This window comes from Phyllostomus discolor, chromosome 15 (genome assembly GCF_004126475.2).
Source record: "Phyllostomus discolor isolate MPI-MPIP mPhyDis1 chromosome 15, mPhyDis1.pri.v3, whole genome shotgun sequence".
NCBI lineage: Eukaryota > Metazoa > Chordata > Mammalia > Chiroptera > Phyllostomidae > Phyllostomus > Phyllostomus discolor.
In genome coordinates, this window is record NC_040917.2 from 24,006,331 (window position 1) to 24,029,273 (window position 22,943).

Genomic DNA, 22,943 nt, shown 5'->3' on the forward strand with positions numbered 1-22,943 from the left:
GCTTTTTTGAGGGTTCTTTTTTAAATGAATTTTGGAATGTAAAGTTGAGAAAGAAATACGAGCCTGCTTTTATTCTGATTAAACTTGGCACTACAAAAACATGTCTGACTATGAAACTACTATAATGTTTTGCCTTTTTCCTCACGGTTTTGGAACTAAACAGAGACAATTTATGAAGGGCTCAACAAAGTGGAGGCATGATCTGCCTTCCAGGTGACTTCTGATAGAGGGTCGACCATGGAAATCCCTTCCCAGAATCTCGAGTCCCACACGAGATTGAGAAAGAATGCAAGATGGTGTCAAACCACCATCTGAGGTTAGCCGCAGTGTGGGAGCCTGCCACCACTTCTTCTTACATTATAGTCCCAGTTGTCACCTCGTAAATACTACGTGCATCCGTAAAAATATTTCTCCCTGGCAAAGAGATTTCACATAACCAAAGCTACACCGCTATTCAACTTTTGATCTCCAGAGGCTGGCAAAAATAAGGCAACGGAAAGAATCTTTTTAAAATAGTGATATTGTGTAAATGACCCATAGTTGTTTTATCCACTCCTCTATTGTTGGATACTTGAGCTGTGGAATACTACTCAGCTGTAAAAAAGAAAATTTTACCCCTTGCAACAGTACGGACAGACCTAGAGAACATTATGCTAAGTGCAATAAGCCAGCCAGAGAAAGACAGATACCATATGACTTCACTCATATGTGGAATCTAATGAACAAGCCGAAATGACAAGGGAAATGGGCAGAGACTCACAGATGGAGAGCAGGCTGACCGCTAGTAGTGGTGGCAGGTTAGGGGGTGGCAGGGTGAAGCAAGAAGGGAAAAGGACTCATGGACATGGACAACAAACAGTGTGGTGATTGCTGGGGGTGGAGGTATAAGGAGAGTAAAAGGTAATGTCAAAAAATATAATAAAAATTTAAAAAACGAAGCAGCATAGTGATATGTACAAGAACGCTGGTGCCGATGCACTAGCAAGGGAACCAGCGAGGCCAGGCTGACCTCAGAGGTGCGAGGATGTGGGCACCTCCCATAGCAAGTGGGTGGCAAACGCTATCGCAAATGTGCTGGCTTGTGTGTGAACCCAGGGAAGAGGGAGGGAGCGTTGTGAAACACTAAGTGAAACTCGATCTTGGCTTGGACTTGGGTGGGGTACGTAGGGCACGTGACCTGTAGGACTCGGTGGACTGGATGCAGAAGATGGAAGACCCAGTCCTAGGTTTGGACATGAGTTCCACGTAGATGGTGTTGGCAAGAAGGGGGGTAACAGATTCAAGGACAGGGAAAGGCAGCCATTTCTAGATATCTTCCTGTTGAGACAGCTACTGGAAACCTCACAGTAGGCACTGGCTGTGCAGGGAGAGACAGGGCACTGGGGCCGTGGTGGGGACTGGGGCAGAGATTTGATTGTGGAAATCAGACGCGTGGACCAGCTCCCCGAAGGAGAAGGTCCATAGGCAGTAGCAGAGGATCGGCTGCGTGGACAGTGGCAACTTCATTGTCGCTCTCCAGTGCTTGTTTCTTTTCTTTATTTGTGTAGCCTTACTGCACTTCTTCGGGTTTCCAGGGAGATGCTGAGTTAAAGGGGCTTCAGCAGGCACCCTTGTCCGTACCCGACCGTAGAGAGAGCCTTTCCTTACATGATCGGTGCTCTTTTTCCCCAGGTCATTTCGTAGGTAACAAAATGGCTAAGGAGTTCTAAACCATTAGGTTAAGGAGTTCTTTAGTTGTACTTTTCTAACACTTTTTCTTTCTTGTTATTTTGCTTTAATTGTGAGTGGGTATTGAATTCTCTCTCAAATTCTTGTTTTTAATATCCATTGAAATGTTAATAATGTTCGTTTTTCCTTTAACATGATGATCTATTTCTGGAATAATTTAAAGCTGGTTATGTATTTTTAAATACATTACTTTGTTCATTTTGTGAATACATTTATATCAGTTTTTCAACAATGTGCATCAATTAAATTAATTTATTTATTATCACTTCTCATGCTACCCTCGAGGACTTGTATATGGAGTTTATGTTAGCCCCCTAAAATGAGTTAGGGAGATCTTTCTCTTTCTATTCTCTGTAAAATATGGGCATGCTGAGAATGGCGTGCTTTTTGAATGTCTGTAATGAGTTGTTTGTAAAATATCACAGGCATTCCTCAATTACTTTTGCTGCAGAGAAAGATCATGTAAATCCATTAGGAGAGTGAAAAGTGGGCATTTGAGAGTAATGATGACCGTCAATTCAGTAGGTACCAGTTACTAATGGCTGATGAACTTATGAGAATCTGCAACCCTAAGGGGTAGTTTCTCCTACTGTCTTCATTTCGTATTTTGAAGAACTCAGGCTTAGAGAGATTAGAAAGTCTGAGATATGCAGTTAATATCCAGCAGAACAAAGATTTTGACTGATGGTCCTTTTCTAGAACTTGTAATATTAATCTCTGTACTTGGACAAATTTATTGTAAGAAGGACAAGTTGCTGGAAGCATGCTTTGTTTTTCTTTGAGTCAATTTGAGTTTGTTTTTTGTTACTTGAATCTCATTATGATGTGTTGTGCACATGGGTTCATATGCAGAAATCTCTTCTTATATGATTATTTTACTAAAGGTTTTATTCTTCCTGTCTGTCTTTAGGCTTCCTAGCTCCACGTTCCCCTCTCAGTAAAAGGAAGGGGTGTGTATCTTTTCTATTGCCGAAGGCATGTCCATGTGACCTTTTCCCTGTGATCCAGGTGTAGATGGTCATTTCAATTACAATTAATAGTATAATAATGTATATGGCCATTCATTCTAATGACAGTGTAATGACTCAATACTTTAATAAATGTCTACCTTTTGCTCAGGAGAACAGGGCCCTTAAATAATATGAATGGTAGATTTGCACCAAGTATAGCTGCTAAGTTGCTACATTATTTTTGCTTCCTAATAAGTCAAATTTTGAAGTTTCTCCTTTCTACCTATTAAAAACATTCATCTATGTTTTAAAAATACATCAGTGTTATGGTAAAAGTTCCACAATTTAGAGTGAATTAAAAAGGCTATTTAAATAACTGGAAATAACATATTCTATATCTTGTGGTAACTTAGAGTCATGCTATTTAATACCTGTGGGGATACAAGGACAAAAATCATAATTACAAACAATAGCAGTTATCTACTGCTGTGTAACAAATTACCCCAAACTGTAGTGACTTCAACGCCCCCACTTTACTGCCCCAAATACTGTGGTCAGCATGGTCATTGGGTTGCCTGGCAGGTTAGTTGGGAGCTAGAGCGGTAGGGTGGCTGGGAAGAGTGCCCCCACTTTCCCTGGGATGTTTTATCCTTGGAAAGCTAAATCAGGATTTTTTACATGCAGTCAGTGGGCAGAGAGCCAATGAAGAGAAAGTAGAGCTGCCCTGTCCACTGAGGATTAGCTTCTGAAGTCCCACATCACTATCATCTCACTCTATTGGTCAAAGCCGGTCACAAGACAGCCCATATTTGGGTCTGGGGAAATAGGGCTCCGCCTCCCTGGGGGGCAAGTCACGTGGCAGTGGGGCAGACACAGGGAGCATGGTCCACTGGTGCCCCTTATTTCGCCAATGTACCCCACAAACTAAGTGACAACTCAAAACCCTGCCTTTTGAATGGTAAACTTCATAATATTTTTAATCCCATGCTGAGGTATAAATATATGATATTGTTTTTGGATTCTCATACACCACCCTGGACTGTTTTTATGGCACTTTAATGACATTAGGTGCTTTCATTTCTTCATAAAATAAAGAGTTCCTCCAAGATGTAATCTCAACCACTAAGTAGTTTGGGTGAAAAGAAACTTTAGCAGGTACCGTAAGTCAGAAACAGTAAGATAAACTCTTAGGATAGAATTTTTAACTATTCCATTCATTTCAATGAGCTTGTCAGCATAATGGCAAAAGAAGAATGTGAAAGAGAATCAATTCAAAGAGTCTTCATAATTTTCTGTTTGTAAAGGAAACCATTTCAGTGGCATTAACCTATCCGTTGTGAGCCCATCAAGGGGTTGCCGAGGAAGGGAAGGAAAACCAAAGTCTACTCTGGGTTTTAGTCATTAACACATTTGAAATTAAAGTTGTCTCCCCAAACCAGGTGCCGTCTCAAGATCCACATTCAACACCTAACGTGTTGCAGACCTTTTGTAATTAATCCTTATTGCTAATCCCAACCGATGGAATAGAGACATCGTGTATATTACAGCCATTTAACAGGAGAGGAGAAGAGGGCTTAGAATGCCTGGCTAAACCCTGAGTGGGGCATTCAGATTTAAATTCATATTTTTAGGGCCTGGCCTAATGCTAGGTCATCACTGCCTTCCTAAAAATCTTATCATAGGGAGGCATTATCAGTATGATGAAAATTTGCAAAAGCATCCCTTTAGCCAAATAATAATAATAATAAGGCAGCTTAGTTATAAAGTTCTTTCAGTTAAAAAAAAGGGCATTGCCTGAAGGCTAATTACTTGTTTAACAAGTAATAGATGGAATACTTTAATTTTACAAAATCTTCTATGAACAAGGTACTGTTATTTTTAATTTTCAGTTCAGGAAACAGGTTTAAGGAAATGCTGGCATCAGCTCTAACCATTTAAGTCAGAATCCCCTAAATTAGTACTTTAAAAACAATTTACCAAAGAGATACTAAAATGCAGCCAGAGTTGAGAGCCACTGGTTTAAATTGTATGCTGTACAGTTTTAGAAAAAAAATGGCTCCATTAGTCTCAAAGCTAAAGGATAAAAGAGCAAATTAAATAGCAATAATTTCATGGTTTCCTTATTAGCATTTAAAAGCGTTTATAATTTTTCACGTAACTATTATATAAGGTAATCATTTTAAGATATGAAGATATGTGAACACCTCTTTTGAAGAAAATATGTTAATAATGCATAGTTAAACTGATTTACGTTTAATGGCTTTTGAAGCTTTAGACCATTCAGGTGGACTATAATATAGAAAACACAAGGTACAGACTCATAGATACGGAGAACAGACTGACAGCTGTTAGAGGGGAGGGGGTTGGGAGCTGGGTGAGGAAGGTGAAGGAATTAACCCTCCGAAAAACCCAGACTCATAGATGACACGTGTATGGTGATGACCGGGGAAAAAGGGGGCGGGGCAGATAGACGAGGGTATGGGGGGCATAAATGGTGATGGAGGGAGACGTGACTTGGGGTGGAGGACAAATACAGTGTATAAATGATGTAATGTAGAATTTTACACCTGACCTACATAATTTTATTAACCAGTGCCATCCCCATAAATTCAATAAAAATTTCAAAAAGTAATACAATAATAAACAATAATACAAAAATTTTAACAGTGCATATTACTGCCTTGATCAAAATTAGTTCCTACAGAAGCATTCAAGAAAAAAATAAAGTACCATTTTATTGTTTCAGTTTCTAAAAGTTTAAAGTATAATCTCATGTGAATAATTATTTTAAAAACCATGTCTCTATAAAAAATTCATGTCTTTTTCTAGAATCATTTTCAAAATCTACCCTCCAAATCAAATCCATTTAAATATACCTGAATATACTTTAATATATTACTGAACTGTATTATAAGTTTATATGTGTGTTAAATAATCTGTAGCAAGTTCTTATCTATGGGGAAATGTAAGTATAAATGAATAGATATAACACTCGAATCCTGTGTCTATATTACGGGCCAGTTATCCCTGCTATTCGATTTAGGCTTACTACGTATCCAGTAACTTTGATTGCTAAAATCACCAAATTACATGACAAAGTAAAATTCGTTCCAAATCATTATCTTGTCACATTTTAATGTGAATAAATTCTCTTACAACAAGCAGATGATGGTAGAAACACGAATATGATAAGCTGCCACTGACTTCACAGACACAATTCTCACAGTCACAGCGGGAGTTTGAGAACACTCAAAGGATCTTATTTTAGACTAAACTTACCAGCAAATTTGATGTGAAATTTATTTTCAGGCTTCAATATCTGGACGTACAAAGGACAGTTGGGAGCAAAATCTTTGACAGCCCACGCCCTCAAAATTGTTTGGTGGTCCTGAAACGATAAGACCAAAACGTCACGGAATGTGTGTTGCAAAGCCGGGTGCTACATGGCTAAACTGGGGTGTCCCCCCATCCACAACACCGTCTCTGCAAGAAGATATAAACAAAGCAAGACAACCTATATTTTTGTAAGAAAAATGATGTGCTTGTTAACCTTTGGTGAATCAAAGAGCGGAGTTTCATGACTTTAATTCCCTTTTGGATCTACTGCCCTGGTAGAGTTTCAGCCAGGCCCTGGGGCCGGGGGGCGAGCGGGCAGCGGGGACTGTCCAAGTCGCTTCTCTGGGGGAAAGGATGTGGGCAGCAGTGAGGAAGCGGGGGCCCGTCCTAAGACACGACACCCGACATGGCAGAGACCCGTCACCCAGCAGTATGGGGGCCTCTGTGCTAATGTCGGCAGCTACTTAGCATAGTGCAACGTTTTCCTGGGTTTTATGCTTTTTTCTTCTCTCTTTTTTAAAATTATTTTTTATCGATTATCCTGTGGCATTGTCCCAATTTTTCCCCCTTTGCCCTCCTTCACCCAGCAGCACCCGCCTCTCCCTCAGGCCACCCCCACCCCATCCTCAGGTCCCTGGGTCACGCCTGTAAGTCCTAATGGGAGCATCGTGCCTCCCCAGCTCTGAGCACAGCAGCGGGAGTCCGCCTCCGTTTGGTAATAAAGTCCCTAAAGTCTTTTTCGCCAAGGGCTGCAGACACTTCTACGGGACCTCACTCACGAGAACACGGCACAGTTGACTCTCCGTCTTTGCCGAAGGAGCAGACTGTGCTCTTGGTGACTCGGGTGACACCGGTTTTTCTTCTTCACCCTTTCTGCCTGTCCAGACCTGTGACTTCACTCAGTTCCCAGGACCCGGGTCCTTCTCCTTCTCCTTGCCCCTCCGCTCAGGGTGACCCAAACTCTGATGGTTGCCAGGATGATACGGTTTTGCTCATGTTTCCTCTGAGTTCCTCTTTGCTGTCGGCTTCATTTCGTATTTTATTCTGTTAGAAGTTCTCTTAAATGTCTAGAGAGCCCTGTTGCCTGAACACAGGGAGGAGGGAGGCGCTTGAAAGGTGTTTGGGACCGGAGTGGGACCTTACCTACACTTGGACTTCACTTCAGGATTCCAGACCTGATGTCAACATGGACCTGTGTTACCTCTCATGACCATGTGGCGTTCTCTCTCGCAATGGGCCCTCTCCCCAGAGAAGATTCCCCCCACCCACCGTCCTGTGCCGGCAGGGGTGTGGGTCTGGCTGTTAGGGTTCTGGGTTGCGCGGGAGAAGCCACTCACACTCAGTGAGACAAGGTTCTCTTTACTTCCTGTGGGTCGGGGGGAGGGGTGTTCCTGGGTCACATTCTCCAAATAGCAAGCCTCCTCCCCCAGGGCGGGGGCAGGGACCCACAATGAACTTGTGGTTCAAAGATGCTAACCGTTTCTCTTACAGACTCATAATCCCCATTCACGTGTTTAGTCCTACATACCGCCCTCCCTGAAGGCTTCTGGGGCCTCTATTTCCTGAGACTTTTGAGCTTCTATGGCAAAAAATTGCCTTTTGGATTTTTTTCCTTTCTCAGCTTGAATTTTAATTTCCTTCTGTCTGTGAAGTCAGTTACCACTCCTCTCTCTGCTTTCCAGCTTCCGATCTTGCGTTAGTGTTTTCTCGTCTACCGCCTCCTCCGTCCTCCTGGGTAGAATCTTCTCACTCCCTCCCTGTCCGTCTAGCAGCGTGTCAGGTGTGATGGCATGCACAGGCTACCTGAGAGTCCCCAGGTCCTCATTGTCAAGGGTACTCTAGATGTTAGGCCATGGCTGGTGTAGCTCTGTGGATTAAGCACAGGACTGCAAACCAAAGGGTCACCAGTTTGATTCCTAGTCCGGGCACATGCCTGGGTTGCAGGCCTGGCACCCAGTAGGGGGTGTGTGAAGGGGCAAGCACACATTGATGTTTCCCTCCCACTCTTTCTCCTTCTCTTCCCCTCTCCCTAAAAATAGATAAATACAATCTTTTAAAAAAGATGTTAAGCATGTATTTCCTAGTGCTTCGTTTGTAACTTGAAAATGTTATAGATACTGGAAGACTGCAAGTGTCCTAACACGGAATCCCTGCTCGAGGAACGCAAGGTTGACGGTGACACAGGTTAAAAAATTGTGGAAATTTGACTAGGAAGTTCAGGTCAGGGCGTGAGGACCACAGAATACCTCCCCACATTAAGGACTGATGGTCCTAAATTAATGTCAAAGGGAAGCCTCTCGCACGTCCTGAAAGACCCGGGTGTGTTTTGCCGTGTCCCAGTCACTGTGCAAGTCGCCAACGACCCATCTGTCTGCAGACCCCAGACACGGCCAGAGATGGACTCATTGCCATAGAAGTGCAAGTTAGCGGTGCCTAGTCACCAGAATGATAAAGCACTTCTTACACTTAATAAAATTGGAAGGATAAAGTTAAGAACTTATAATCTGATAAACTACCATTTAATTTAACTAAACACTTACAGAAATTTAGGCTTAAATATACATCATAAAGGTCATGTGAGCCAAAGGTTACCAAGCTGAGATGTGGTTGAGAACCACCTGGGGTGTTTTTAAAGGACACACATTTCAGTCCCCAGCCCGTATATTCTGAACGGAGTTTTCGAGAATGCCTGATTCTAGTGATTTCTCAGCTGATTCTAATGCAGACTCCCCGAGCCAGCCGCCTTGGCTGTAGCTTGAGAAAACCGAGACCGTGTAACAAAAGCACATGGCACAGGGTGTATGAAGTACAAAACGGTCTCGTCTGCATACACACACGACTGGTTCTACTCTGATCAACAGAAAACCCACGTACGAGTACAAACTACTTCAAAACACCTTTGTCCACACTGTCTACGAGCCCACTGAACTTACAACATAGCAAAGATCGTTTCAAGGCATTTCCTTCTTTTTAGGGAAATTTTACTGTCCCCAGGATTTAGCGCTGAAAGATCAAACACAATCGGAATTGTTAAAAGCTCCGTGGAGGTGAAAGCAGCCCCTGGCAGAGACTCACAGAGGACGTCCGGTCCACCTCGCAGCGGCTGCTCAGGATGAAACAGGCCTCGGCGTCGTCCATCCTGAATGCGGACAGAAAGACAACGTGATCGCACGCTGAAACGCCCCCGCGCCGTCCGAAAAACCGGGTTTCAGGGTTCAGTCCCAGGACGCCCACGAACCATAAAAACTCTGAGCCTTCTGACACTGAAGCGAAAGTTGGAGTTCAAGATCACGGCTGTCTTTGACTACAAATAAGATCACTGTTAACCTGGCTTTATAGCTCAGTAGTGTGTATTGACAGGAGTAAGAAAGTCATGTAATGGTTTTTGTTATATATTTTCATATATTGCGGGACCTAGAATAATGCTGTTTTGCTCAAAGTCATTCTGTGACCACGTTGATAAGATGTCTCGGGAACTTAACCCTTGTTCTCATCAATCCGCCCATGGTAAAAAGTAGTTTCGTTGTACATCCTTACAACTCCAGGGTAAATATGAAGACATATTTAAGCCTCTAAAAGCAACAGCAAACACCGAGCAAAGCCACCCCTGCTAGGAATCTCCTCTGGCTCTGAAACCATGGAGGTTGTTTTGCAGATGCCCTGCCTCCCCGGCGTCTCTGGCCCATGGCCCACAGCCGGAGCAATCCACGCACGCCACAGTCACTGTGGCGTGTGGGTACGATCTCTGACCCCCTTCCCACTGAGAAACCGGAGCAAACACACTGATTTCATATTTTTAACCTTTCCTGTTGACCAGCACTGGGGCTCAGGCAAAACTCTGCACTCCAAAGTACTCCCTCGTGCCCGCCCCGCAACACTGAACAAGGTGGAAATTGGGAGGAGGGAAATGATACCGAGCACCGACACATGGACGATGGTTGGGGTGGCGGGCACCTACTTCGCTCTCAGCAGGTCCTGATCTTTCAGGGCTGAGCCCTGCAGGTAGATGACCCTCTGGGACCACATGGGGATCTGCAGCACCCTTCGCACCTGCACGTCCATCTCCGTGGGACACAGAATCACCACGTAGTAGTCCTGCGCGAACACAGAGGGCAGTGGAAGAAAATCAGTCCGGCTCAGTTCTATACACTGAATAGGCACGCGGAACGTCACACCGTGTCCTGAAAGGCACGGTGGAGTCTGGCTGATAAGTGGAGTCTGGCTAGAAGTGGAGTCTGGCTGATAAGTAAACGTTTGCATCTATAACCCAAACCTACATAAGTAAGACAAGACTCTAATAAGTGTAACTGAGATGTGTAAATCTCCTAAATCAGTACTTCCTTCCGTCCTGACCTTTTTCAGTTTCACTAGTACCATGAAGAGAAGGCGATTTGTGCTTACAGTCAGCACACACTGCCACTCTCTGATTTGTTCCTCTTCGGGCTAATTCTAAAGTACATATAACATGTCGGGCTAGAAAGCTTAGGTGTAAATGCATACTTCAAACGTTTACTTTTAGAATAAAAACTGTGATGGTGATTTACATCATTTGGTAATATGATGCATTGATAAATTGAAAGTTTTCTGATAACTGAATGGATAAGGATTTATCAAAATATTGATAATGCTGACAAAGTAATTAAAGAGTTTGAGGTCAAATATCTCAAAATAATGGTCCTTTGGGGAAAACGTAATGGCTCTATTCATGAGGAGATGGTTTACAACCCCCGATCCACAGGGATTACAATTCTCTGGTGAACAGTCATCACGTATCGCTCTAAAATACATCTAGTGAATGTTTTTAGAGTTTCAAGAATTCTCTATATTGATTTTAGAATAATTTCAATAAGTTGCCAGGGATCTGAATTTTTCTCCAAGTAGCCTTTCTTTATAGGTTGTAAAGGAAGTTATTTAACATTACAATAAAATCTGAAGTTATTTAATATGAAAATAAAAAACCCAACAACTACATATGGAGCTTCTCCAAAAACTCCAGGTTAATTTATATGAAAACAAAAGACTGTATTATATAATTTAGGTACCACTTATAAATAAGATTTTTACACATAAAAATTGTATTTAAAAGCTCTCCAAAGCATTGATGAAAAAAAGTCTTCCAAGGACAGATAATTAGATATACTCAGTACTGTGTTGATCTCGGGATCGTCCAACTTTATGATGCAAATTTATTGAAGAAAAACAAGATATTCAAGTAGCTCTTTGCTGTTTGGGCTGAAGCTGGTGCGTTAAGCAGCAACCATTGCCTACTTCATGCTGGCCCAGCCCTGTGGCAAGTACAAGAAGTATGTGAGCATTTGATCTGCATCGACAAACGAAGAGATTGTTCTGAACCCATGTTTTTAATTCAACTATTATTATCCCATCTTTGGTTATTTATTGCTACTATCAAGTTGACCTAGTTCTACCCCAGGAAACAAAAGGAAAGAACAGAACTTCCAGGCTCCCATGTCTGAACCATCAACATTTGCCAAAACTGACAGGTTCCAGTGAGCAGATGATATGGAAATGATTTGTGCATTGTTTTATTATATTTTATGCTTAATTCCACTGTTTCATAAAGATAACATTTATGCATTCTCCCAGGGAGAAAAATGCCAATCATCTTAACTCAGAGAAACCTTTCTTGGTAGCATTAACATAATTCCACCTGTCTTTTAGTGTAGCTACAGAAGGAAACTAAAATACCATGTATTCCATCAGCATTTTTTTCTATGTTCCTGGTTATATTTGTAGTTCTTCATCTCCACTCTCTCAAACTGACATTGACCGTGCGTTAGCAGGGAGGATCTGGTGTAACGCACAGCATAACGGAATGTACCTGCAGTCTTGGATGAGCATAGAATTCGTTCAGAAAGTCCATGAGCAGGTCGATCTTCAGCGAGCTGACACACAGAACCACGTGCTTCTCCGTCTGGGCTCTGTGCCGACTGTAATTCCCACCCGACTTTTGCCTCTCCATCCACAGATAGGCCAGCTGCTCAAACTGGAACATGTGTTTCACATGTGAAGGGAAAACACAGGACGTGGAAGTTAAAACCAGCAGCACCCATTCCTTGTTTATGAGGTGCGCTCAGTTCCGTCCGTGCGGAGCTCATCAAGACCCGGATGACCGGTGCCTTCAACAGCCTCTATCCAGTGATGCCGTGGAGGTCTCTGTGCCCCCCAGAGGCTCCCGGTGGCTCTAAGGAAACAGATGCATCTGATTTTCCTGTGATATCACGACAGGGCATTAAGGTTTGGGCCTCTGCTTCACATCCAGTAGAGCATGCAACCATGACATGTCACACGCTGAGTCAAAGAGAAGAGTCTCATTCTTTGGTCAGGGTCACCCCATACCTTATGTATTCAGATAACTTCATGGCAACAACCCAGAGGGCTGCATCCCAGTTGTGGAGTAGCTGGTATATGGAGGGTGTCGGGGAGGGTGTTGGAAGGGGAGACAGGAGGATTGGGCAGCGGTGGCAAGATCACTTTTATACATACACAAAGTATGTTTAGAGAGCCTGTGGCCAAGGTTTGCAATGGACTGTCCAAGTTAGATTTGTATTGGCCACGTCCTGTTTCTATCCGGCCCACCCATGGACACCCAAAGCTCCTTTGTAGGAACAATCAAGAGATTGTAGCGACTTATCTTACGTCTCATTGCATATCTCTGTCCCTTTGCAAGTGCCTTATCCGCTCCCCAAACGCTACGTAACAGTTCTATATTCTCTTCAGGCTTTATTTTAGTGACTAATCCATGCAATCAGCTTTTACTCATGATGATGTTTGGCTTTTACATGATTTACAAGAGTCAGAGAAATCAACCCTTCGCAAGTTTCTCTCCTTGATCTATCATTTATGATGAAAAACCCTATCACCCGACACTCCTGTCATAGATAAATGCCCGATTTCCAAAAGAAACATCTTGAAAAGTTGAAGCGAAATGTGAACCATGACTTGAGTGAAGGGGAAAAACCCTCAGTGGCTAATAATAATGCAAAAATTCTTTTCTGAGACAATGTTAATAAATTGACCACATATAATAATAGCATGTACGACATTAGATGAATATACCGTCCTACATTTTGCATTCAACACGGAAGACATGGTTTTCTAAGACTCCCCATTGCTAGAACGGTCACCATGGCGATGTTTACCTGAATGGGCAGGACCACGAGGGCGACACAGATCATAGCCACCACGAAGAGCTTGGAGGGCCATGTCTCGGGAGTGACGTCCCCAAAGCCCACCGTGGAAAAGGTCACGATGCAGAAATACAGGGAGTCGAAGAGGTTCAGCTTCTTGCCTATTCGCTCCAGATGCTGGATCCCGCAGATGCTGCAGACACAAACGTGCATTACGGGGAGAAGCGGGCACATCGTTTCTCATCGTTATGACCGTTTGCAAGTGGAGGCACATGTCGTAAAAGACATTGAATAGTTGGGATCATTGTATGTCCTCTCGCAGGAAAATATAATTATTATTAAGTTCTTTCTACGTTAACCAGATATAGTTTTATTTTGAAGTAAAACATATACCTTCAGGATAGGTAGATACATAGGTTACTGCTGCCCTATTATAGAATCTTGAGGCTAGGATGGTTTTGGCGCTGAGGCACCCTTGATTTGCCTTGTGCATAAACATTATTTCTCTCATGTATGAGCTACTTTTCCTAGAACTGTGCATGCTGCAACTCGCCACATGAGGACTTGAAGCTATTTTGTGATTATAATCCATTTTAATATAGATTGCTATCTTACTTCATTCACAGATGTCCTCAGAGTCACCATTAAATGAAAACCGCCTCTTCTCCCTGCCCATAACTGATGAATTTCAGTTAATTACTATTTTGTGTCTGTACCCAGGAGTGATTTTAATGATGGGCACAGATTTTCTGATAAACTAACGCCAAGAATGTGCTCACATACAGCACATTCATAATCAAAATATCCCATTTTGTCTTATTTTAAAAGAGATGCATCTTTTCCGTTAGACTATTTAAATGATATCCTGATTTGCAAGTAGCAGAAGAATTTACTAAGGTAGAATTTAAAATAAATAATTATAGCCCATGGATATTCGTAAGCATTCTGTTATCTTTAAATTTTATACTAATGAAAATTAATATTGTTTTGTGACTGAGCAGTCATATTTCTTAAAAGCTGACTTTAAATGCTTGATTTTAGTGGATATCTAATTGTAACAACATTTTTGTTGATTGTCCGCTATCCCCTGTCTAAACATTTTAAATGATGTACTGCAATTTAAAACAGAAAACAATTAACCAGTATCACACCATGTCCTCTATTTAATTTTTTGTTTAGTTAATAGGCTAAAATTGCTCAGCTTCATTTGCAGTGATTGACTCTGAAATGAAAAGTAGCAGGTAAATATAACCGTCTTATAATTCCTCCACTGTAAAAATACCTGTAAATTTCAAATGAGAAAAAAAAAGTTCGCTGTAAAATCAAAAGGTGTTAAACAAATTTCCTTAAATATTTTTCACAATGAAAAATGAGTAACCTACTATCATGCAGGGGTGTCCAGCTATTTGGCATCTCCGGGCCACACTGAAAGAAGAGTTGCCTTGGGCCACATATTAAATATGACATATAGTCACAAAAACATCTCATAATGTTTGAAGTAAATTCATGATTTTGTGTAGGGCCACATTCGTAGCCTTCCTGGGCCGCATGCAGCCCACAGGCTGCTGGTTGGACACCCCGAGTCATCTTTGTCCATGCAAATCCATTTCCTATGGGTTTATTAGTGCCAAGCATGGTGCTGTCTGTCGGCCATGCATGAGTGTGACACTGTCCTACACCTACAGTAAATGATTTTGACCTCGCCTTTGTAATACTTCTAGTAACAACATCCCAAATTAACAATCAAGCATTTAACTTCTACCTGAGTAATGCCAACTAAGATAATTTCTTAAGCTTTTTAAACTTCCTGCCCCTCGACGGAAATGTAAATGCACTATTAACTTCATTTGGTTATGATGCGAAACACCAGACAAACCATAACACCCCACGAATCCAGCAGCAATTTTGTTATTTATATTCCAGCCCTGCAGGAAAGAAAGCGAAGCACAAAAGTGATTCAGACATAAGGATCTATCCAACATCTGCACAAAAAGGTGACAGAGCCTTGGTTTTCAACTTGATGACAGACTTGGGGACTGGGAGGAAGCAGTGTGTCCAGTCCTCTTCCCTGTGGATTTAGTCATAGTTATTAGCAGCAAGAGAATGAGTATTCATGGACCCATGAGTATTCATGGACACACGCCACCCTGTCTGAGCTTCTGCCCGGCCCGCCAGCCTCGGCTGCTATGGAGACCTGGACAGCTCGGAGGGGGCAGAGACAAGTGTTAGGCAATTTGCAACGTACACCCGTAATCTTTAACTTTTCACAGAGACCAGTCCTGATGACATGAGCTGACCTTTGGGGAAAGTTCACTGTCCTCATTTACCGTAACTGACAACCAATTCTTGGTAAGGCAGTTGGGAAAAATGTCAATACCAGGCCAGTGACTTGTTATAAAAAGAGCTACTTGTCACTGAAATTGCTTGAATGAAAGGATTTCCCTTGTAATTATATAAAAAACTGCATATACATATATCATACATACATGTATTTATAATTATGTAATTCACTGACGTAGGTAACTACTAAGTACACCATTATATAGTAATATTTTAAGATTTAAATGTTAAAACAGTAATATTTGAGAAACACCAATAGAATTTATCTTTTTATATTATTTTACATATATACTTATACTTCACTTTATCATTTAAACAGGTATTTAATGTAACATGGGTTATTTTATTCTATGACCGTTACAATGAAATATACCTGTTTTTTTTAGACATTCTGTGCATTTTGGGGACACAGAATTCCTCCCATGGAGATACTTATGTTTGCTGGCGCAGTTGTGGCTGATTTCACAATCCTGAGCTTCAAGTGGACTTTCAAAACGATTTCACTTACCCATTTCTGCCTTAATGTAGTTCACTTTTACCTGAATGCCCCTGGTGGCAATGTTTATCTTAAAGATTACGGTCACAGAATACGAATCCTCCAGGAATCTGAGAGCCTGGCACTTGGGCGTGGACATGCAGTTAAACCACGCAGACCAGCGGACAAGGTGCCCAGTAGTCAGATGCGCCCTTGAACGCACACTCAGAACTTGGTACTCAGCAGTGGACACTAGACACATGGAGACGTGTTCTTGGGAGTTTCAAATCTCCTCATATAATCACTGAGGGTAAGAGATGGACTATGTAAGTAGAACCATTTGAAACAGGTACGGCTCAGGGGAGGGGTAACGTTTTATTTGGTTTTCAGTTAGTATTTGTTGGTCTCCCGTATGACCTCTGGATACCAGGGCATGAAGCCAACAAATAATAATGACGTAAGTCAGGAATATTAGGAAAATTTTGATGGTAGGGAGGGGTAAGAATTATTTCATTTTTGGATATGCTGAATCGACCATTCCTGTGAGTGATGTACAATCAATCCAATGTGATGAAGTATTTTATTAATATACATACACCTATAATAAGGCATTCTTACACTTTGAGAGTAAACCCTACTTGGTGGCAATTTTGTTACAGTTCCAATATTTTTAATCCCCAAAGTAGTAATATCCACTTATTACAAGACGAGTAATAAATATGTAAATGGGAAGTTAATAAATCAACACACTCCTACCTACCTTTGAGGTAATTACTGTTTAGTTAAGTTTTTTCCTGCTTGTTTAATATCTGTTTTTGTTTTTAATGAAAATGCACTTTTGATTTTTATTGGCAGTTTATCGCTGTAGGATTTTTATATGCATCTCTTTAAAGGGATCTTGGCCCGTAGCGCTACATCTCAATACATACGCCTTGAAAAGCCAATCTGGCAGGAGATGGTAACCAGACGCAAAGTTCCACCATCAAGTACATTTCACAACTCTGAGTTAAGCGTATTTTCTTTAGTAAAGACTTTTCAGATATTGTTAACGAGTTTGTGTTTATCACAGCTCTGAGAGTGGAATTTTTATAGGATTAACCAAACGTAGCTGCCAACATTCTTAGTCTGGATAAAGCATCTCAGAGGATTAGGGTTTTATGAACTGAATGAGAAGGTTAGCTCATATTTTGCCCCTTGTCAGAGTGTGTTAGAGTCACAGTTTAGTTTAATTATTAAAGGACATGGCTAACATTTTACCTTTGCCCCCATGCCCGAGATCACCCTGCCCCGGATTAACTGTCCCCTGAAGAAACTGAATAGTGGAACTGTCAGGCCCTGCAGTTTTATTTATCTTTTAAGGGAGATGAAAACATAAAATTTTTAAATGCCATCTCTACCCTTCATCTCAATTTAATACTGCTTAAAAACCCATACCTACCCATTTTGGAGTGACCTACTCTTCTGCCCACAGATTCACGAGAATCATTATGCTTTGCTCCTCATACTCTGGTGTTCACTGACTTCCCGCAAGTCTGACCCCCTGCCAGTCTAAACTTCGAACACATTGAACAAAGTGCCGTTTGTAAAGGCAGCCCCACGGCAGCCCCCCTGAGCGCCGGAGCAGCAGCTTCTCCCTGCTCACGAGGGGCTGGAAGAGGAGAACAGCGTCTCCATAGGCCCCGTGATTATTTGAAATGGGGACCACCACCCTGAGCGTGCCATATGGAAAGGAAGACTCCACATGATATCTCACTTTAAAAAGTTTCATTCTACTTTTTTCTTGTTAACTGGAATACAGTCAAATGTCGCAAAAGATAATTTTAGTTAAAGAAGCTATGGTAACACATGCAGAAATCATAACAACATTTATTTTAAAAGAATGATGGCCCCTTTTGCACTAAATCCATACAGCCATAATAGATATGCATATATCACACCAAGGATATAATTTCAAATTATCCTTAGAAATAAAAGGCCACATATAAAGCAAAACGTATTTTCTTAGTCTCATTTTAACAAAACATCCTTCCACTTAGAAGAGCTACCATCTTAACTGACAGATTTTAAAAATGCACTTTTTCATTCTCTCACTCACCTAGTGAATAAAGATCCGCCACAGTCTGAGAGAGAAACTACCTAAGACTAAGCATCATCGACAAAGTACTCTTAAGAGTTCTTTCTCCTCTACAGTGCTCCAATTAAAGCGACTCCACATTGTGCCTTGCCAGTCCTACAGGACATATTTCTTCTAACAAAACTACATTAAATTAGTTGATTACATTTCATCTCCTTTCACCATTAATTGATTCCTCCTTCCCTGGTGGGAAGGATGGAACTGACAGTCACGTCATGGTTTGCTCTGTCTCCTCCTCAGGACACGTGCTCGCTGGGCATGTGCTCGTAGCCGCCCATGTTCATTTACTAAGAAATGTGTACTGTGTCTTAACACAAGATGTATGTTCCACTGTGAATGTCGGGGGGGGGGGGGGGTAGACAAATAAAAAAATAAGGCAGTAAGATAAAAGAAATGAACAAGATAGATGAAACCAGGTCAAATAAGGAGACAAAATCATTACGATCAAAAGCCATAACATGGTGAAGTCAGGAATCAAGTAAAATCAGAACGATGTTCTCTCCTTTAAACTCTTGCTCGAGGAAATGCCAATATTAAGAACTTGAACCATTACTGAGAAAAATGAGGACCAAAATCACCATCAAAAGTATTGTAATTATTTCCATCATTTTAAAACAAAGCAACATGAACAAGGCAGTTAATAAAGATGTATAATTTAATCACTTTATATTCATATTAATTAATTATTTTTATTTACTATTTTTGATTCTTTGGAAAACTGCTAGGGTTTTTTTCTCTTCTGAATCTTCAATATAGTACTTGTAATTTTGCTTTTGCTCTATTGTAGATCATTGGCATTTGAAAAAGTTTTGAATTTTTTTGTTCACCTATGTCAGGCACAGTACTAGGTACTGGGGAGCAATGGCCTAAAAAACTGGCAAGATGGCTTCCTTGATGGGTCTTAGAATCTAGAGGAAGGGATAGAAAATGATGCCTGAAGTAAATCTATATAAATACACAAGGAGAGCCCCCTGGTGCTATGGTTTCCTATGATAACGGGTTCAGGTGTGTCAGGGACAATGAAAAAGTGACATTCACATGAACATAAAAAGGACGAGGCAGACTTCACTCTGCAGAGAAGGAAGGCAGAGCGTTGGAGGGAGCAGGGGGGTCAGCTTGATGGAGAAAATCAGAAAAAAATTAATAGAGAACTTCTGAGCAGAGGAAGAAAATCGGCAGTCTGAGATGAGAATGAGAGATGCGGAGAATCCTGACTGCGCCGGAAATTTAGAGCATATTGAAAGGATTGGTATACGTCCTATGACATACAGGAAATCTTGAACATTAAGCAAGTGGTAACACATGGTGTTTATATTTCTCAAATGTCACTTTGGTTGCCATGACATAAATGGCTTGGCACGGAGCCAGCGCGAACATGGTATACCAGTTGCCCGGCAGTTGCTCTGAGGATGTTGTGATTGTTTCGACCAGCGAGGTGGCAACTGAGGGGGATGGAAGTGGGCAGAGTTGCGAGATATTTAGGAGGTGAAATCCATGGAATGTGTTGACTGCATATCGGGTGACAGAACAGGTATGAAGAATGATTCCAATTTGGCGGGGGGATCGGCTCAAAGAAAGGACAATGGTTGATATTTCCCAGACATGACACTTTAAGGAGGACATATGATGAATTAGCTTTTGTACATATTTAGTCGGAGGACTGTAACAGGAAATGTCACAGGAAGAGTTAGAGGCTACGAAGGATGCAGTTAAAGCCATAGAACCGTGTTTAAGACAACGTGTGTGATCACACTGCCAGGTTCTTTTTGGTGTCCACCTGTAACCTGCAACGTAAACAGGGAGTGGAGGCCGCAGCCTGACCCGTCTCCCGTGAGATCAGCTCTTATTAAACCAAATTCTTCCACGTAAAATGCTCATCAGTCCCTGTTCTGTAAGATCAAAAGGTTCCTGTCTGTCTTTCCGCGCATTAACGACACACACACCAAACAAGGGTCCACTGCTCACAAGGAAAAAGTGCTGATGTAGGAAGGGGAGGTTCGGTTCCCAGTTCTGTGGAATCAGACCACAGGGTCCTCGGACCTGTATGCCTAAGGGGCCACGTCTCTAAGGGGTCAGGCTGCTGCGCTCACCACACGTTCCTCCTCTGATTATGCAAGAGTGGAAAGAACCAAACAGCACTTTCTTGCCAACCGCATAGCTCAGAAATATTCCTCATTTCCCTTGTGTTACCGCGTAAGGGTCGAGAGGCAGGCATGGATGCTTGGAGCTGCTGACAGCCTGGTACGGGGTCCCTGAGGGGGGTCCTTCAAGGCCCGTCAGCCATCCCTAGGTCTCAAGGTACATGGACACGTATGCCACGCCCTCCTGGAATACTTACGGGCTTACACAAAAGATGGCTGAAATACATATTCCTGGGAGGAAGATATAAAATGAAGTGAAAGGGGCAAGGACCGATCACTGAGAAATGATGGCATATAATATGTTATAGAAGAGGACAGGCATGCATAAACTGACTATATGTGTGTATCTGTGCACATGCACCTATGAAGTGTGTCTGCATGTGTAGTGTGTAGGGTGCCCGTGGGCACACACATGCTCATAACCTTCATGTACCTGTGAACGATTTTTTATATCAAGTTTTCAGAATTTAATATTGGGAGTAATTTACACTCACTTTCTGAGTCCTACTGTGATATCAGAGGTCCCTACTAAGTATACCCTTGCTTTATTCCCAGTAACAGAATAGTAGAATAAGGCCAATACATCTCAGCACCATACTCCCTTCCCCCTTTGAAACGTTTAACTTTCCAAAACGTGCCAATGAACAAACAAAGCACAGTATCTATTCTGCTTTCTTCTTTATTTGCACTTTCTCTTCCTAACCATTAGGTTCTTTTTTAAAAAAGTTATTCAGTAGGAGAAGCTTCAAATTCGAGTCATGGACAAAGTAACTTCTCCTGGTGCAAAGTAGATATAGTAGAATTTGGCATTAAAAGCTCAGCTGTGGAAAACACGACTCGAGTTCTGTGTGGCTGCAGTCAGGCCTGTAGAGTAAGACAGGGAAGGGAGATGGGGCAGGGGAAGCACCAGGGACAAATCACGGATTACTTTAAGTACAGTGTCAAGGAATTTGTATTTTCCTGAACACTGCAGACACAAATGACAAATGTCAGGCGGGAGAACGAATGACACGATCAAACTGAGTAGCGACGGGCTCGTTAGTAAGAGTCTGCGGACACCCTGAGCGGTTGCTGCTGCCCCAGGCACCGCCTGCCTCTGCACCAGACCCCTGGCTGACAAACCACCTGTAGGGTGCTGCCTCAGACCCTCATCTGAGCGAAGCTGCAGCTCTGAGCGAGGGAGTAGGGGGAGCCCCCAGCTCCTAAATCCAGACCCCAGCCCCGTGCTCCGTTGTGAGGTCTTGCCTCGCTGCGATCTACCGTTCCTTTTTCTTGACTTTGTTTAAGCCTCTCCGATGCAGTTGTCAACAGTGAGGTGCACAGCCAACAGAATATTAGCTTTACACACCATTAATGCCCTTTATGTCTTTAAAGGTATGTCTATGTTGAGTAGGGAAAAGTGAAATAAAATCTGTATATATTCTAATTTTCTTCAGAAAAGGCTTGATTTAGTATTGGATTTCTTTTTTCACTATCAAGAAGTTAGTAGGTGAGGGCTTGGTTTTTATGTCCTTGTCCGTGGAAAATGTAAAGTGACACCCAGTAAATATTGGCTGATGTAAGCTGATTTTATTCATTCAACATGTTCCCACACAAATGTCTTTCTTCTGAATGCCACATGGCAAAGCTAATCCCCAATATTCAGTCTCTAGTGCACAGTTTCTGGAAATCAAGTAAGGCACAAAATGAACCTTTATTTCATTTTTTCCTGAAATGGTCCAAATTTAATGAGCCATTCAGAACAAAAGAGAACATTGAGCTTAATAGGCTGCTTCTCATGGTAAGCCGTGAAAATTACTTTCTTATTTTTACATAATCATTTATTTGAATCTAACATTTTAAAAGTGTAGTGACAGCAGGGCACCAGGTATAAGGGGGGTAAATGGCAATGGAAAAATTCAATAAAAATGAACTTAAAAACTAGAAAATAAACACAAATGTAATATCAAAATGCCATGTTTATCAACGGAAAATACTTGGTCATAACGGTAGCCTTTTTACTTGACCTCCACTTAAAACCAATTGACAAGTCTTTCCTTTCTAAGAGATGGCTAAGTGACCTCGTATCCATTTTACAGAGTATAATATGTCCTCATGAGTCTATAGTACACAACAATAACTATGTGTGAGAAAGAACATTCTGGAGAAGTATCTGATTGTTTCGCTGGAACTTTGAACTAACCTTCCTGTGGTGGTGGGTGCAACCGCTTGTAAACTATTCTTAAAGAGATCAATACATACGCGGAACGCTCTGCCGGCTAAATAGTTATTCTCCTTTTTCACTGGAAATCACAGCTGTTTTCCTGATCAATGCTATTTGTTCAAAGAGCAGTTTCAGGAGGGTCAATGCCACACTCTGAACCACAGGAATTCGCTGGAAAACGTGGTTCGCATTCACATTTACATAAGGCACACTTTGCTTCCGTGGCTTCAACTTTTACAAATTTTGTGAGAGCTTTACCATATCAGGCTATTTATACTCAAAATGATTAAAGTAAGAATTAGCACTGCAATGAATATATTACCATTCAAGAATTTTTTAATCCTGAATTTTTTTTTGCAAGAGAAAAAATAATTAAGCAAAGCGTGCACATTTAGAATCCAGCCAATACAGTAAATGTGCTATTTCCTCTACTTTTTTGCTCGTGATGAGAGCCATTCAGCTCAAAATTCCCACTGAACAGACATTAT

At 41.7% G+C, this 22,943-nt stretch overlaps 1 protein-coding gene across 1 annotated transcript in view; it reads right to left on the reverse strand.

Moving 5' to 3' along the window:
- KCNT2 (potassium sodium-activated channel subfamily T member 2) overlaps positions 1-22,943 on the reverse strand; it is a 196,577-nt gene that overhangs the window by 81,395 nt on the left and 92,239 nt on the right. The window contains 5 exon segments of the mRNA XM_028531238.2: positions 5,958-6,066; positions 9,090-9,153; positions 9,973-10,109; positions 11,854-12,018; positions 13,175-13,355. Of these exon segments, the coding sequence (XP_028387039.1) occupies positions 5,958-6,066; positions 9,090-9,153; positions 9,973-10,109; positions 11,854-12,018; positions 13,175-13,355 (656 nt within the window).